General features: G+C 39.7%; 1 protein-coding gene across 1 annotated transcript; it reads left to right on the top strand.

Moving 5' to 3' along the window:
• Positions 1–8,784: 8,784 nt before the first annotated feature.
• On the top strand, positions 8,785–12,955 carry LOC143338350 (uncharacterized). Its single transcript, XM_076758689.1, has 4 exons — positions 8,785–9,087; positions 9,550–9,604; positions 9,867–9,908; positions 10,557–12,955. The coding sequence occupies exons 1-4, from the start codon at positions 8,785–8,787 to the stop codon at positions 10,946–10,948; spliced, it is 792 nt and encodes a 263-aa protein (XP_076614804.1). The 3' UTR covers positions 10,949–12,955.
• Positions 12,956–15,057: the final 2,102 nt, after the last annotated feature.

Raw genomic sequence — 15,057 nt, 5'->3', positions numbered from 1 at the left:
CATAAAGGGGAAAACAGGTTTAGATACATGGCCATGCATGAGCTTATACCGCATCACTTGAAACAGTATCCAGCCCATCACTACAAATGGAGGAATAAAACAACCTAATTAATCCCATAACTTGCACAATTAATGACTTTTTTTCTTGCTAATATTGAAGCCCGTTATAATAGATATAAAAATGTAAAATTGTTAATCCTGAAATTAATGTAGAAGCAACACCAAAGAGCTATACTTAAAATAAAATAATATTATTTAACAGTGTCTTTTTAACTTTGAACACAGATTATCTCCTGTTCACTCCAGATTTCCAGTATTACCATCAAGGCCATTGACTGTCAGCTTGAAAGTCATATTTTTTATTTGAACCGACAGAAGTAATAATAAAACCTGGGGCAATATGTTAAGGCACAACTTGATTTTAAATCACCAAGGCCATTAATTTTTGATGTCAGCTTAGAAGGCAATAATTTCTGTAAAGGTTATTAAATGATCATTAACAATAATAAATGTGTGTTCAATTGCCAGTTGATTTTCACAGTGGTAGAAAGTCCACAGTAGTCCATGCAAATATGAAAAACAGAACACGGAAGGATTCTCTTTGTCCCTTCACAAGATTTAGTCCTAAAATTTAACTTTGGAGCCACCTTCCCAACAAGCTAGCACAACATGGATGGTACCAATGGATGCCTTAGGTTGTGTAGTGTCACATGAATATATTCACTTCACATCTTGCTGTGCCCAACATATGTAGATATGTTGATATGTAACGCTATGCTACCACCAAATGGTTATCCAACTCAAACTTAACTTACCTGATGCCGGTCTGGTCCATTTGTGCCTTAATGGTCCCCTTGAACACTCCAGACAGCTTTGCTCATCACGTATTTTCAGGCCACACAGCACATACTGTGAAATTGTGTCAGCTGGTAAATCAAAAGAGCAAAACAGCCAGGTCGACCAAGGCTGCTGTTGCAGCCCTCTATCACCCTGCAGCCTCAGTTCCTGTACTATCTCTGCAAGGATTGTGAATACAGCTACATTAATTTCTGTTAGTCATGGCCAATAGCATTCCAATTATTTCTGTGAAACCTTCCATCTGATCTAAAAAAGCATAGGAATTGGCATTTGCCTGCATCTGTTCAGCTACATCCACCATATCTACCACTGTAGTACGAAAGATTTCATTAAGTTCTGCACCGGGTCCTGCCATCTTGAATTAGCCAAAGACAGTATATTGAAGTTCAGCCACCAACTGCAGGGCAGAGTCCGCCTCCTGACTTTTGCTGGAAGTTACTCTACAGATAAATGAAACTATAAAAAGGTATATGAAATATATATGTATGAATATAAAAACATAGAAAAATCAACGTGTGCATCAAATAATGAATTAAAAAAAGAAAGACACAAGCAACTTTAACATGTTATGTTTGATTTGTGAATGATTTATTTATGGGGACAATTAAGCATTGAAATACATCATCATTTATTAATTTATACAAGCATTGTCTTATCATATCTTTAATAAGCATTCAATTTATAATTCCTTATTTATTAATTCATTAAAGCCTTTTATTATCTAATGATAAGTATTTATATATTTAGTTTTGGCCCTTAAAACACTCAATAATTCTGACAACAGAGTAGTTCCCTGATCTAGCCTGCCCCAGCAAGCCTTATCACACGCCTGCATACTTTACCTATTCATACATTGTGCTTTGTACATAGTAAATGGTCCTGTTCCATAGGAAGAAATTTACACTCCTGTAATGCTGAAGTGCAACTGGAATACTTACAATGGATGATTTGTAAGTGTCACTTACAAACCAGAATCCTAAATTAATCTGAGATTTTTTCAATAAGCTAGAAACCCAGTACAGTCTGTTTCCTTTACAATGTTGTCTGCTAAAATGTGTTTTATTGCCAGAAACCTCCACTTTAGCTTTTACGTTTCTTGATTTTAACCTTTTGTGTGTTGATGATACAATAGAATTGAATGCAACTGTGAAGGCTTGTGCTTTCTCTACATTTTGGACAAAATGCACACCCTGAATCACAGAGGATATTTTTATTATTTTTCATTTTGACATGGTCTCATACAAACTTGTATTCTCCCCTGGAATTCAGCAGTGCCTCTTTGGAATATGATACATAATATTAATTCACCTTAAGCCTAGAAATGCATTAAAAAACAATACAAAACAAACGGTACTAACCAGTACGATTTCTATGCTCACGCGTACAGGTCTGAATACAATGGATGTAACTGTGATAAGACTCTGAAGCTGTATTATACTTTTGAAGACCAACCAACTTGTACACTGTCAACCAACAGAACTCTTTCCTTGCTGTCTCACTTTTACACAATACATGCTTGTGTATGTACTGTAACCTTTGCCTAATGGTTAAAGTGTCTGGTCATTGTCTGGTGTTCTTTTCTTTTGTTGTTTCATCACCTCACACAGACAGCACATCCAATGAAGAGAAAACCCAACACAGAATGTTCAGTATCAAGACTTATTCACTGTCAACAATTCTCCAACAAGGGAGATGCCTTGTGTACTTGATGATTATCTCTGTTTGAAATGAAAGAAGGAAGATGCCAGCACTCTTGCACCTGCATGGCATGTGGGTTTTATCTCATATTGTATATCCTGGTATTACGGAAGCCCTGAAAGGCAAGGTGGAAAAAAAAAATAAAACGGGCAATGTTTATCTCGTACGTACGAGATAACTCGCAATTATTATTTTTTTTCACCTTGCCTCTCAGGGCCACTGGCTACGGAAGCCCTGAAAGGCAAGGTGGAAAAAATAAAAAGGGCAATGTTTAAGTTTATCTCATACGTACGAGATACTATCTCGTACGTAAATTTTAACTTTTTATTCTCCACCAGGGGAGGCAAGAGAGGAGGCGGGACTGCATCAATTTTTAATAACGTCTTAATGTCAAAGGAAGTCTATTTTAACAGTTACTCATCTTTTGAGTATCATGCTTTTGTTTTTAGCAGTCCTCCTGTTCTCTGCATCACTGTTTATAGACCACCCCATCATTCCACTGCTTTTATCAGTGAATTTTCAGAGCTTTTATCAATCATACACACCTCTTACAACAGAATTTTAATAACTGGCGATTTTAACCTGCACGTGGATAACACCTCGGACTCACTGTCCAGAGAATTCTTAAACCTTTTAAATTGCATGTATTTTAACCAGCATGTCACACAGCCAACTCACAACAGAGGACACATCCTGGACCTGGTCATAACCCATGGCCTCTCCACGGGTGTGTCCTCTGTTGTTGACCTGGCTGTATCCGACCATTACTGTGTGTATTTTAACATCGCCAGTCTTAACCATCAGGACGCCCCGGTGAGAACAGTGAGGAAACGCTACCTAACTTCTGAGGTGGCTGCAAATTTTATCGAGATTTTACAGAGCACTCCTGCAGAAGTTTTACCTGCACCCTGTGATTTTATTGTTGACAATTTTAACAGGAAACTGCGATTAACCTTAGACTCTGTGGCTCCACTTTTAACAAAAACGGTAAAAACAAAATCTTTACCCCCGTGGAGAAGTAAAGACGAAATTAAAAAATCAAAGAGACTATGCAGGATTGCGGAGAGAAGGTGGAGAAAAAATAAACTCACAGTCCACTATGAGATATTCCGTGAACAACTCAAATCCTACAATAAAACAGTCAAACAGGCAAGAATATCCCATTTCTCAAATCTCATCTCAGATAACAAAAACAACCCAAAATTTCTTTTCTCCACCTTCGATCTTTTAACTAACACCAATTTTAAAAAATCCCCAGAGACACCAACAGACGCCCTCTGCGAGGACTTTGCAGACCACTTCAGAAGTAAAATCGACAACATCAGATCCAGCCTTGTATCACATCAGAACACAACTTTTAACACATCTGGACAGTCGATTTTATCTGAGGAAACACTGGAGAGTTTTGCCCTGGTTGATGTGAGGACACTTGGTCGAGTTTTCTCCCAGGTAAACCCAACAACCTGCCTTTTAGATCCAATTCCCACATCACTTTTAAAGACATTTTATGGATTCTTCGAGGAACAGATTTTAAATATAGTGAATTGCTCTCTTCAGATGGGTGTCTTCCCTGCTGCGGCATTCAACCATTATGGTCCGAGGCTTTGGAACAGCCTGCCGGAGGGCATCAGGACCGCAGAGACCGTTGGTGTTTTTAAGAGGAGGCTCAAGACTCACCTTTTTAGTTTGGCTTTTAATTGATTTCTTTTACTCTTTTAATTCAGCCTTTCGATCGTTTTTATTCGATTTTATTTTAGGTCTTAGGTCTCTTATTCCATTGTCTTTTAGGTTTCAGGTCTTTTTATTCCATTGTCTTTTACGTTTTAGCTCCAGTGTCTCCTCATGGGGGGCCTCCACGCTGGGAGGTGTGTCTGGCCTGCCTGCTGGGGCGTCGTCCTGGGGACTCCTTGGGCCCGGAGGACTGGGGGGCTCTGCCCTGTGTGTGGAGTCCATCCCGGTCTATCTGGGTCGGGGGTCTCTGTTACGGCGGCGCTCCCTGTGGGCTGCGTCCCCTTGCAGCGTGGATGAGCTCCCCATGGCTGGTTTTTTCCTCTCTTGATTCCTCAGTGCCCTGCCATGTTATTATACCGAAAGCTACGTTGGGGTGTGTGTGTGGGGGGGGGGGGTGGGGTGGGGGGGGGGGGGGTTGCATTTGTGTGTGTCTGTGTGGTTGTATTTTCTATTATCCTGTTTTTATTCTTTGTCAAGCACCTTGTGTTGCATTTTTATGTATGAAAGGTGCTATATAAATAAAGTTTGATTGATTGATTGATTGATTAAATCAGTGCATAATTGCATTTTTATGTATTTCATGAAGCATCAAATAACCCAAAACCCTATTTCTTACAGAGCACATAGCACAGTTGACATTGAAACCAAGGATAGTCAATATGCTCAATGAACGCTTGCTCTGCATCCTATTGAAATAGGTTGTCCATCTATAACCCGGCCAGCATTAAAACTTTATGAAAACTGCCCAGCAGGTGTCGCTGTATCCGCCACTCAAGGCTACAAAACTTACCATCTTGCGTGCAAAGACAGGGTCTCAGAGGGACACCTGGCAGTGGGCAAATCATGGTGTTGGCAAAATCATAGCCTAAGTGCAAGTAATTAAGCGAAACATTCAAAGTGAGATTCATATTTCATTTTGCATAATCATTAACTATCAAAACACATGATAAAGGCATCCACTGTGTGTACATCAGGTCAAATGGACGTAGTATTTTCTTGAAGACGTTTCACCTCTTATCCAAGAGACTTCTTCAGTTCTGGTGGTGGGTGCTGTACCACCAGAAGGACTCCAGACCGGACTCTGCTGGCTTCCAACTCTACCACGCAGACAGAGACGTGGAACTTTCCGGCAAAACTAAAGGTGGAGGAAACTGTCTCTACCTCAACAGTGGTTGGTGCAACGACGTGACAGTGATCTAGAAGCACTGTTCTCCTGACCTGGAATCTCTTATCATTAACTGTAAGCCTTTTTATTCACCCTGTGAGTTTGCTTCATTCATTCTGGTCGGCGTTTACATCCCGCCGCAGGCTAACATGCAAGACGCACAGCGCATGCTCACTGACCAGATACTGGACTCTTTAGTTACTGTCCTTGTTGACTTTAACAAAGGTAACCTCACACACGAGCTCCCCAAATAGAGACAGTTTATTAAATGCCCGACCAGAGAGGAGAATATTCTGGATCACTTTCCTCCTTTTAAATTAACTTTAATTTCCTTCATGGAGACTCCGTCTGGCACTCCCCAAATCACTCCCTTAACCCATTCTCCTCTACTGTCAGTATGGCTCACATTTATCACTTTAAATCGTCCAGTTTCTTTAATCCTCTCTCTGCTCTTCATTCCTGCAGACAATCAACAAGTTACCATCTTTAAGGACTTTAGCCATATGTATATCCCCAGTCTGGTTTTTTTAGCACTGTTGTAAGATTCACTGGACTCATAGAAGAAATCCCCCTCTGCTCACCAAAATGCAAAATGATTTTAACTTCCTTTCCTACCTGACTTCTCTCCTCTATTCCTGATTCATTACCTCCACTGTTCCTGACTTTCTCCGCCCTTGTCTTGATAGAGTTGTTTCCTCTTTTTTCCTTACCTCTCTGACTAGTTTGACAAAATCTCTGTTTCATCACTATCATCAGTAATGTCAGAATCTCCCCACTCAGGTCCATTCACAACATAGTTGTGCCTACCCGCCATCGCTTTCTTTATCTCGTTGGGTTTCCCCATTTTCATCAGCTCTGTCCGTTTCCAAACTCCAGTCGATAAATGAGTACTCAATCTGGGATCATCTGTCAGATTTCCCGGATTGTTTTGCGAGCCCTGTGTGTCCTACTCTCTGCCTGTTTAGAATATTCTCCTCTTTTGTGCATCTTTGTCTGTTCTCACTGTACCCACATCTTGCTGTACTGAATAAAGGTGTCACCCTGTGCTCCCTGTGTCCCAACTGTGTTGCCATTCTTTGATAATGTGCTTTTTAATTAATGCTTTTGCTGTCACTGAGAGATATGTCCATACTTTCCTTATCCATAAAACAAAAATCAGTCAACACTGGGGGGAACAGCCAGGGTGGTGTTACTGAAAATGAAACTGTCGGAGTAAATCTGTTCTGCTTTAATTTCATGTCTCCAGCCATTTCACCACTGACCCATGCAAAACATTCTCGCTTGACTCTTTCTTCCTCCCAACATGGGATCAGTACCTTTGCTGTAGGATGGTTCTCAGCATGGCCTTGTAGGTTTACCCAATAATTCAGCATAAGCTGCTTTCTTCTGAGATGCAGTGGCATTTCACCCACCTCAACCTGCAGAGCAGACACAGGAGTTGTTTTAAAAGCACCACAACACAATCTTAACGCTCGGGCTTGAATCAGAAGCGCAACATTGAAAACGTTCCCGTCTGCAATAGTGTTGTGCGGCACAGTTCCGAACGTTGTGTAATCAAATACACTGGTATGGCGGTATAGTAAAAATTCATATCATAACGAAAATATACCAGTATTTAGTGTGAACTGGTATGCCGCCCAGCACTAATTTCCTGCAGAAACAGGAAGCTGTTTTTAGCATATCAGTTCTGGCAAAACCACTGGATGCTACCTGCCCAGCACCAAACAGCAGATAGACAAAGCTCGCTGTTGAAGAAAGTCAAACAGCAAACAAGCCAGGTGTTTCCTGTAAGAGGTGGAGGAGACCAAAACAGAGAGAGTGGACAGAAACACAACTCAGAATGAATGGTCATGTTATTCTATGTCTGCTGGATGTATTAATAGGCTACTATTTGCTAACACATTAGCTATAACAACTTTAAAATGCCTCAGTTGTGCATCTGTCATCTTGTTGTGAAACTCCTCTGCCCTCAAGTGGCCAAAAAGATAATGCAGCTTCAATTATTTAAATGAAAAAAATGTTGGGCTGCCTCGCCCTCCATGACAGCTTTGTGGTACTCATCTGACTTTCTGACTGACTTCAGGTCTAGTTTCGATGACTCACGTGTCATCAAAACCGCTTGATATGTCAGAGTTAGGTATACTGTTGTTTTTAACATTACATAACATTTTAACCTAAGGCACACTGGCCATCTGATTTGAGTTTTCCCAGTGGGCTGCATGACTTTCTGGTCTGACTCCACACAACAGTAGGAAAAACTATTCAGAGCTATGATGTTAGCCCATACACTGCTTCTGCTACTGTGATTCCAAAAAAGTGAGACCCTGTAAAACATAAATAAAACAGAATCTGGTAATTTGGCAATCATTCTGGCATATACTCAATTGAAAACAGTACAAAGACCATATGTTTATGCTTTACCTCACTGACCTCATTGATTTTTGTCAATACATGCTTAATCTGAATCTGACACAGCAACACGTTTCAAACAAGTTGGGACAGGAGCAACTAAAGACTGGGAAAGTTGTGGAATGCTCCAGAAACCCCTGTTTGGAACTTTCCACAGGTTAACAGGTTCACAGCAGGGGTATCCTCGAAAGGCTTGAAAGGATAGGGCCAGTTTGTGAACATGATTGTTTGAAGGGTGTAACTACATGGGCTCAGGAACTCTTCATAAAACTGCTGTCAGTAAACACAGTTTGTGTGCAAATGATTCCATTCTGTGTTTGTTTACGTTTTACACAGTCTCTCAGCTTTTTTGGAATCTGAGTTCTACTTGGCTACACGCCAAACAAACACAAATTCTATTTCTGTAAATTATGACAAGGTCAGGAAGTGAATCACTTTTCTTTGAGTTGGCATTGACCTCGGCCACATCCTCATGAGTGTGCAGACAGACGTGCAGTCTCTACAAACAGAAACAGTGGCAAAAAAGCTCAGCTGACCATAGATATATGGCAAAATATGTTCCACTCACAACATGACTGTTACATTGTTTGAAACTTGATTTGGACATTTGTCTGGTGGTTTCTACTGTTTGACACAATGATCTGCATAGTACTGATAGATTCATCAGCTGACCAGAACCACAGCTTCAAATGAGTGATAATGTTGCAGCGAATTATTTTTGAGGAAAAAAACTGATGCTTACCTCACATATTGTGGACATGGTACATAAATTGGGACTCTCATTGGTGCTCCTCCTCCTCTCTCTCTCGTCTCCCTTCCCATCTGCATGAATGGACAGATGATGTAATTCCAGATTTTGGTGTAGGCGGCTGGCTACTACCCCACTGTTCGACTGCTAATATAAGACACAGCATGCCTCACAGATGAACAGCTTTTTTCAGGACCAGACTGCAGACAGTCTAACGGAGATCAGACCTGCAGCTATGGGACAGAAACTAATGGCACGCACTCTGTCAGCGGAAGCTGCCTGTAGGAATTCAGGGATAGATATGAGCTCGGACGAGTCTGTGCTCATCCTCATCAAACACTGCCGGGACATGAAGCAACAGGAGACGTGCCTCAGACTCATCACTCTGCTTCTGCTGCTCACATGTATGGCACTGTTCATTTTTGTCACTGGTGCAGATTTAAGGCAACGTGAAAACTCTGGAACAAGTGGACAAGCGGTAAGTCCCAAAACTTTTCTTCATGTGCTGTTATGCTTGTCTTTTTAGAGAGCTTTAGCAATGTCCAAACCACTGATGATGTGATTGATGATGAGCATGTAAATCTCACTGAAGCTTGCATATTGGCATGTACAAAGTAGGATAATTTCACTCTTAATCAATGTCCACCATAATATCAGAATATCTCAATGGACACAGAGTAACTAGGAATGATAGCTGATTAAATATATTTGTTCACTGCTTGTGATGAGGCAGTTTTCTTCCATGCAACCTGTGGCTTCCACATTTCTCCCCATTTTACTTGCCCTTTGCTGCTTGTATCACTGTAAAAACAAGATTACATTTAGACTCATTTTGGGTTCTCATCAAGTCATCATATAATCATATAATGGCAACAATTTAAGGTGTCTGACTTAATATGTTATTGCTCATGATGAAACCTGTCTTCTACCTTATTCCTAGAGAACAACTGAGCAAAGTCTAGCCTACTCCAAGCAAGAGAAAGTGTGTGCTGCAGGTATGCTATGTCATGAACTTCATGTCAAATAAGATTGATTGTTTGTGGAAGTGGGAGGATTTCAAAGTTGACAAGTTCTTATTTCCTGTTCTCCACTCTCCTTGGCAAAGCTCCAGATACCATATCTGATTTTGTTTCATATTTCACAACTAAGACAACATTCTTGTGTTGCATTACTCAGGATTTGGCTTTCCCTGAAATATTATGACCAAGGAAGCAGCATTGTTTTGAACCTGTCTCACCTCCTTTTCTCTGTTTACAGATATACCTCCAACAAGTGTCCAAAGACTGAACATTCATCTGAGTGAGTATCTTTATAGTTTATATTTTGACATCTTTCTGTAATTCCCATCTATTTTATCCATTTGTTATGAATTCAAATGTATTGAGCTAAATGTTTAGCTGAAGGTGAATATACATCAAGTACAGTCTGTGGTCTTCAAGAAGTCAAAACAAAAAATGAACAAATCCTTAAAAAGTCACGTTCAGAGAATTAATCACATGGCAAATGTCACAAAACCAACTATGTTATAAAACCATGAGTCACATCTGGCCTCAGGGGGATAACTCTAAATTCAAACGTCACCCTGGCAGAAAAGCATCCAAGCTGTAAGAAAATATTTTACAACTTGACAGCAAGTTTCACCTCAATGGAGGGTGAATCTCCCTGTACATAAATCTGGATATGAATAGTGAAACGCTGCAGCTCACTGCAACAGCTGGAATAGTTAGAGTGCGCATGAAGGCGAGATCTTGGCATAGGACCAGCAAGGGAAACAAGCTCACATAATGACGTTCTGTTTCAACAATGCATTTCTTCACTTCTCCAAATTTCAAGATTTGACCCTTAAAGACCCATTTCAACATACTCAGAAGTGTAGAATTGATGATCAGATAAAATAGACAAACACAACTTGAGCTAACTGATTTACTGTGTGATTTTATCCCGCAGGGTCTGTGTCTACAGGCAATGTGGGTGATGGACAATACATCAAATGGGATGTCATGTTTGGTGAAAAATACGACCATGAGAAACGTGCCATTGTGATACCTGAGAAAGGCTTCTACTTTGTCTATGTGAGGATTGCTTTAAACTGCCAAGTCGAGGATGGAGCTAGAAACTTCAAGAGATTCTTTGTACGGCTGGACAACTGGAATGAAGGGTACAACAAGACTGTGCCGCTGACAGAGGCCGGGGATGGTATCGCATGCACTCCAGAAGGGTCCAAGAGTTTGTTTGTGGGGCAGCTTTTTGATTTGCTGGAGGGAGATCATGTGAGTGTGTGGATTGGAGAGGGCTACAAACTGATCACAAAGTCATCATTTGGTGCTTATCTCATATAGAGAATATGTCTTGATGAGAATATGCTTTTTTGTCTATGTGTCTCAGTCCTAATAATGGCCAAACTGTGAAGGTCATAGCTTTAGTAAACAGGTGCCAAAACATCTCTACTCATTTATTTGGATTTTTGCTTTGATTTGTGACCGATCTGAATATAATATAATATATAAATATAATGTGTACACACTTGAATAGTGTTTTTCATGAGTAATATTTTACTACTATACCATTGTCTCTACTGTATGAAATCAAACTTTTTCATTGCCTTTGAAGCTCTGAGTTAGCTCTGTTTCAGTCATTCAACTGACTGAAGTGGCTTTTGGATGAGTTACCTGAAATATGCTCTGCTGTTAAAACAAGATTAAGGCTGTTTGTTTTGTTTTTTGAGATAAACCATTCTTTTGTCAACCTGGGAGTTTTTTTTTTTTTTTTTTTAATCAGCTGTTTATTATAAAGTAACAATTATTGCTAACAATGGTCTCACAATGTGAACTTTTTCTTGGTCATGTCATCCATTTTCCAAAAACATATTTAACGACTTATTCTCTGTGATATCTCTGCATAGTTTTAGACTTTTGTTTTTTTTGCTGAGGTTTATTGAGTATCCACTGTTGAGGCTTTAACTGCCACCTCAGTACGACAGAGGCGAATGGAATTTAGTTCGTTGTGTTCGAAGCATGGACATTGAAGAATTAATTGAAAAGATTAAAAATTAGGAAGCATTGAGTCATTCTAAAAACAGTTCCTCAGAATATTTCACATACCGTACTGTCAATGGTGGGTGGAGTAACTGGGACATCGCGTCTCGAAAAGCTATTCAGTTTTTCACTAATAATTTGTCTGCTTTAAGCAGCAAAAAGACATTTCCATTAGCCTCCATTGTACTGAGGTACATTTTTAAAGTCAACAGTGTAACTTAAAGTTATCTTTGAGTGTTTTTGGCTACGTTAACCCAGTGCTAGCTTTTCACTTAAGTCTTAAAAACTGCTAAATTGTGAGGATGATCTCATACAAACTCTATAACATGCATAAATATATCAGACACAGCTAATTTTCAGCACCAGCTTAAAACGAGTTCAGAAACATGCTAACACTACAGAGAGATTTCAACCAGCAATCCATGGCAGAGCTAGTCCTAGACTAGTCTACAGACTCAGGGATTATTTAATTGTGAAGCACTAACTAAAATTAAGAATTTTGAATGAATGTATGAAAATAATTTATGGTTGCTGTATTTTGCTTCTTACTTTGTTCACAAAATGTTTGAGCTGAGAAGATGTAAGTCCATGGCCAGGTAACAGGACATTTGAAATAATGCTCATAGCCAGTGCCAGTGGTAAGGGGACAAAGGCAGATCAGACCATTTATATTGGAAACATTTTGTTGACATTTTTCTTTCATTTCCTTCAGCCTATCTATCTGTGATATGTAACCCTGAACTACCAGAAAAAGGTTATCCAACTTAACCCTAACTTACCACTTGACACTCTACTCTGTTCTCCTCTTCATGGTGAGAGCTAGAGCCATTAGCTTCACTGTAGAGATCTTACAGTTTGAGCCAGTGATTCTGACTGTACTGAAAAAAGGAAGACTATACAACAGCCGAAGGGACAGATAGGCTACGGGTGCTGCTTGGAGTTGAAGGAACATTTGTGAGCACTGTGTCAGAAGTGTGCAGGTTAAGAGACATTGGCTTTTCGTTTTAATGGTTTGTTGGTTGGGAGACTGAAGGATTTTTTTTTCTTTTTTTCTTGATGTGTATGCACCAACTCTTAGAATTACCCTCTGAACCTCTGGTGAGCCGTCGTGCTGATTTAGCTTGGTAAGCTACTGATTACCCATGTGTAATGTTAATACTGTGTTACTTTCTATTTATTTATTTTTTTGATTGATGCCTTACTTTGTGTTCTGTTTCAAGAGCGCAGCATTTCTGCTGTGGGGCACTGATTGTCATTGGGTGCAGAATATTTATTGACTTGTGTTGTAATAAATCATCATCATAAATCTTCTTTCTTATTAGCTGTGCGTCATTTTCTCTTCAGGCAAAACCTTGAGCGGATAGGCCCAAGAGTTATAAAACATCTTAGCGTGTGTGTGCGTGTATGCGTGTGACAAGCAGAAACTAATTTTCCTTCAACCTGCTGACCCATCAAGTAAACTTTGCACTTTGCTTTACCTGTGATGGTGGGGTTGGTGCTATGGATTAAAATAGTACTTTCAAAAGTTGTAGATGAAAATTAGGAGGTTTTGGCTTCCCACCCACTCAGTTTCTGAACGGTGTTTTTTCACAGGTTTCCTCCACTTCCTCTTGTTTTTTTTCTCAGCGCATCCTATCATTGTTCACTGCTTTATCTTATATACACTCGTCCTGAATTCAGTCATTTAAATCACTGTGTTAGTTGCATTCATTCTTCTGCTGCATTTGCTGTTGTTGTAATGCAAGGCCATAAGCTGTGTTTGTCATGCTTCCCTACCCTGTGTGGCTCTCAGACCCAAGCCCATTGGTTCCCACTGAAGATGGAAATCTTTAGAGAGTGTCACAAATGGTAGTTTATTGTATTTTTAAAGGGTTCAGTGATTTCCTAAATCAGCCGTATACTGTAGTTTTTATAGGACTATTTTCAGTAATGGATTAATCCACATTTGGTGTTCCAGTGAATATTTGGTGCATTTGGTGCAAATCCCACATACCTTTGCTATGCTGAGTCATGGAAAGTAATGTAGTGAGTAATGTAGTTAATTACTATTACTTCCTGTAATTAGTAATTGATAATAATAATAATAAAAAAACTGTATGTCTCTTCTTTCATAAAAAACAGATATAAAAACAGCTAAAAAATTAATGTAAAATAAAATGGAGAATAAAACCCACTTGATAATGATAAAAGGGATGAAAATGAAAATCTAATCTAATCAAGTGCAACAGTGCATAAGCATGTTGCAAGTTTCAGACCTGTTTAAGGAAGTCATGTGTTAGTTAAAGGCTAAAGTGAAGAGACAAGTTAGCTTTCTTTTAAAAATATTCAGGCAGCAGGCTCCCCTCATATCTATAATTAACCTGTAATTACCCTAACACTGAGTGATAAGAAATGAGTAATCAGTTATATTTTTCAAATAACTGGCCCAACACTGCATCTGTATGAGCTCTTCCTCCCCAAGATTTCACCACAGAATTACACAGAATTTCATGACTTCATTACAAATGTCACTTCCCATGTTCACACTCTCACATATGTTCTTGGTCATTCTGTTTTTCTTTCTGTCTCGCCCGTTGAGGAGTCAGACAAATACAGTATCTACAATATCTACTTTACATTCCTGTTCAACACAGACCTGCAAAGGACAGCTTCTGTTCAACCAAGGCCAGGAGGAGGGTCATCAACTAACGTCAGCTGATGTGCACTTAACTGATCAGATTGACCATCAATGTGTAGGGTGTGTGTCAAGGACAAGGCAAGCTAATTACAGACAGCAAAATGAATTCAGCACTGAAATGGTTGTTGTCAGCCTTTCTTATTATCAGCATCACCTGACTTCTTCCTTTGCTCTCAGTATGATTCCTGCAGCACTTGCTGAAACGTCTGATTCTGTTGTTTTTCTTCACGAGGAATGTGTATGTGTATTTATTGGTCTGTACTAAATTTGACAACTTTTATAAAAATTAACCAGTCACTTAAATGGACTCCCATTGAAAGGAATCGGGAAGAAATTTGAGAAAATGGCTGCTCTGATATCATCTTGTGTTTTATGTGTGTTGTTTGAAGTGTGATTCTCTCTGGCCTCCGAATGTGTGGATACAATCTCAGCCCAGTGTTGTCAGGTACAAATCACTCACAGTTTCTGCTCCAGTGAAACATGATTATTGGTCAGTATGGGTAGGATTTTCATATACCTCTGCTTGGAGGTTTCCCTCTTTCCCCTCCTTTATAGCACAGTCCAAATGTGGTAGTTGGTTCCCACTCATCTCCTCTCCAGTGAACTTGATGTTTTGATTTTCACAGAGGTGCCATTCAAATGTCTGAATCACTGGCTTGGGAGATCACCTTTGTAGGTGAGGAGACACTGGAAATCCCATAGCACAGCCATGTTTCTGTCCATATATCACTGTACA

Source organism: Chaetodon auriga, chromosome 19, assembly GCF_051107435.1.
Source record: "Chaetodon auriga isolate fChaAug3 chromosome 19, fChaAug3.hap1, whole genome shotgun sequence".
Classification (NCBI taxonomy): Eukaryota; Metazoa; Chordata; class Actinopteri; order Chaetodontiformes; family Chaetodontidae; genus Chaetodon; species Chaetodon auriga.
Note: the sequence above shows the minus strand (reverse complement) of the source record. Positions and strands in the feature narration are given on the sequence as shown.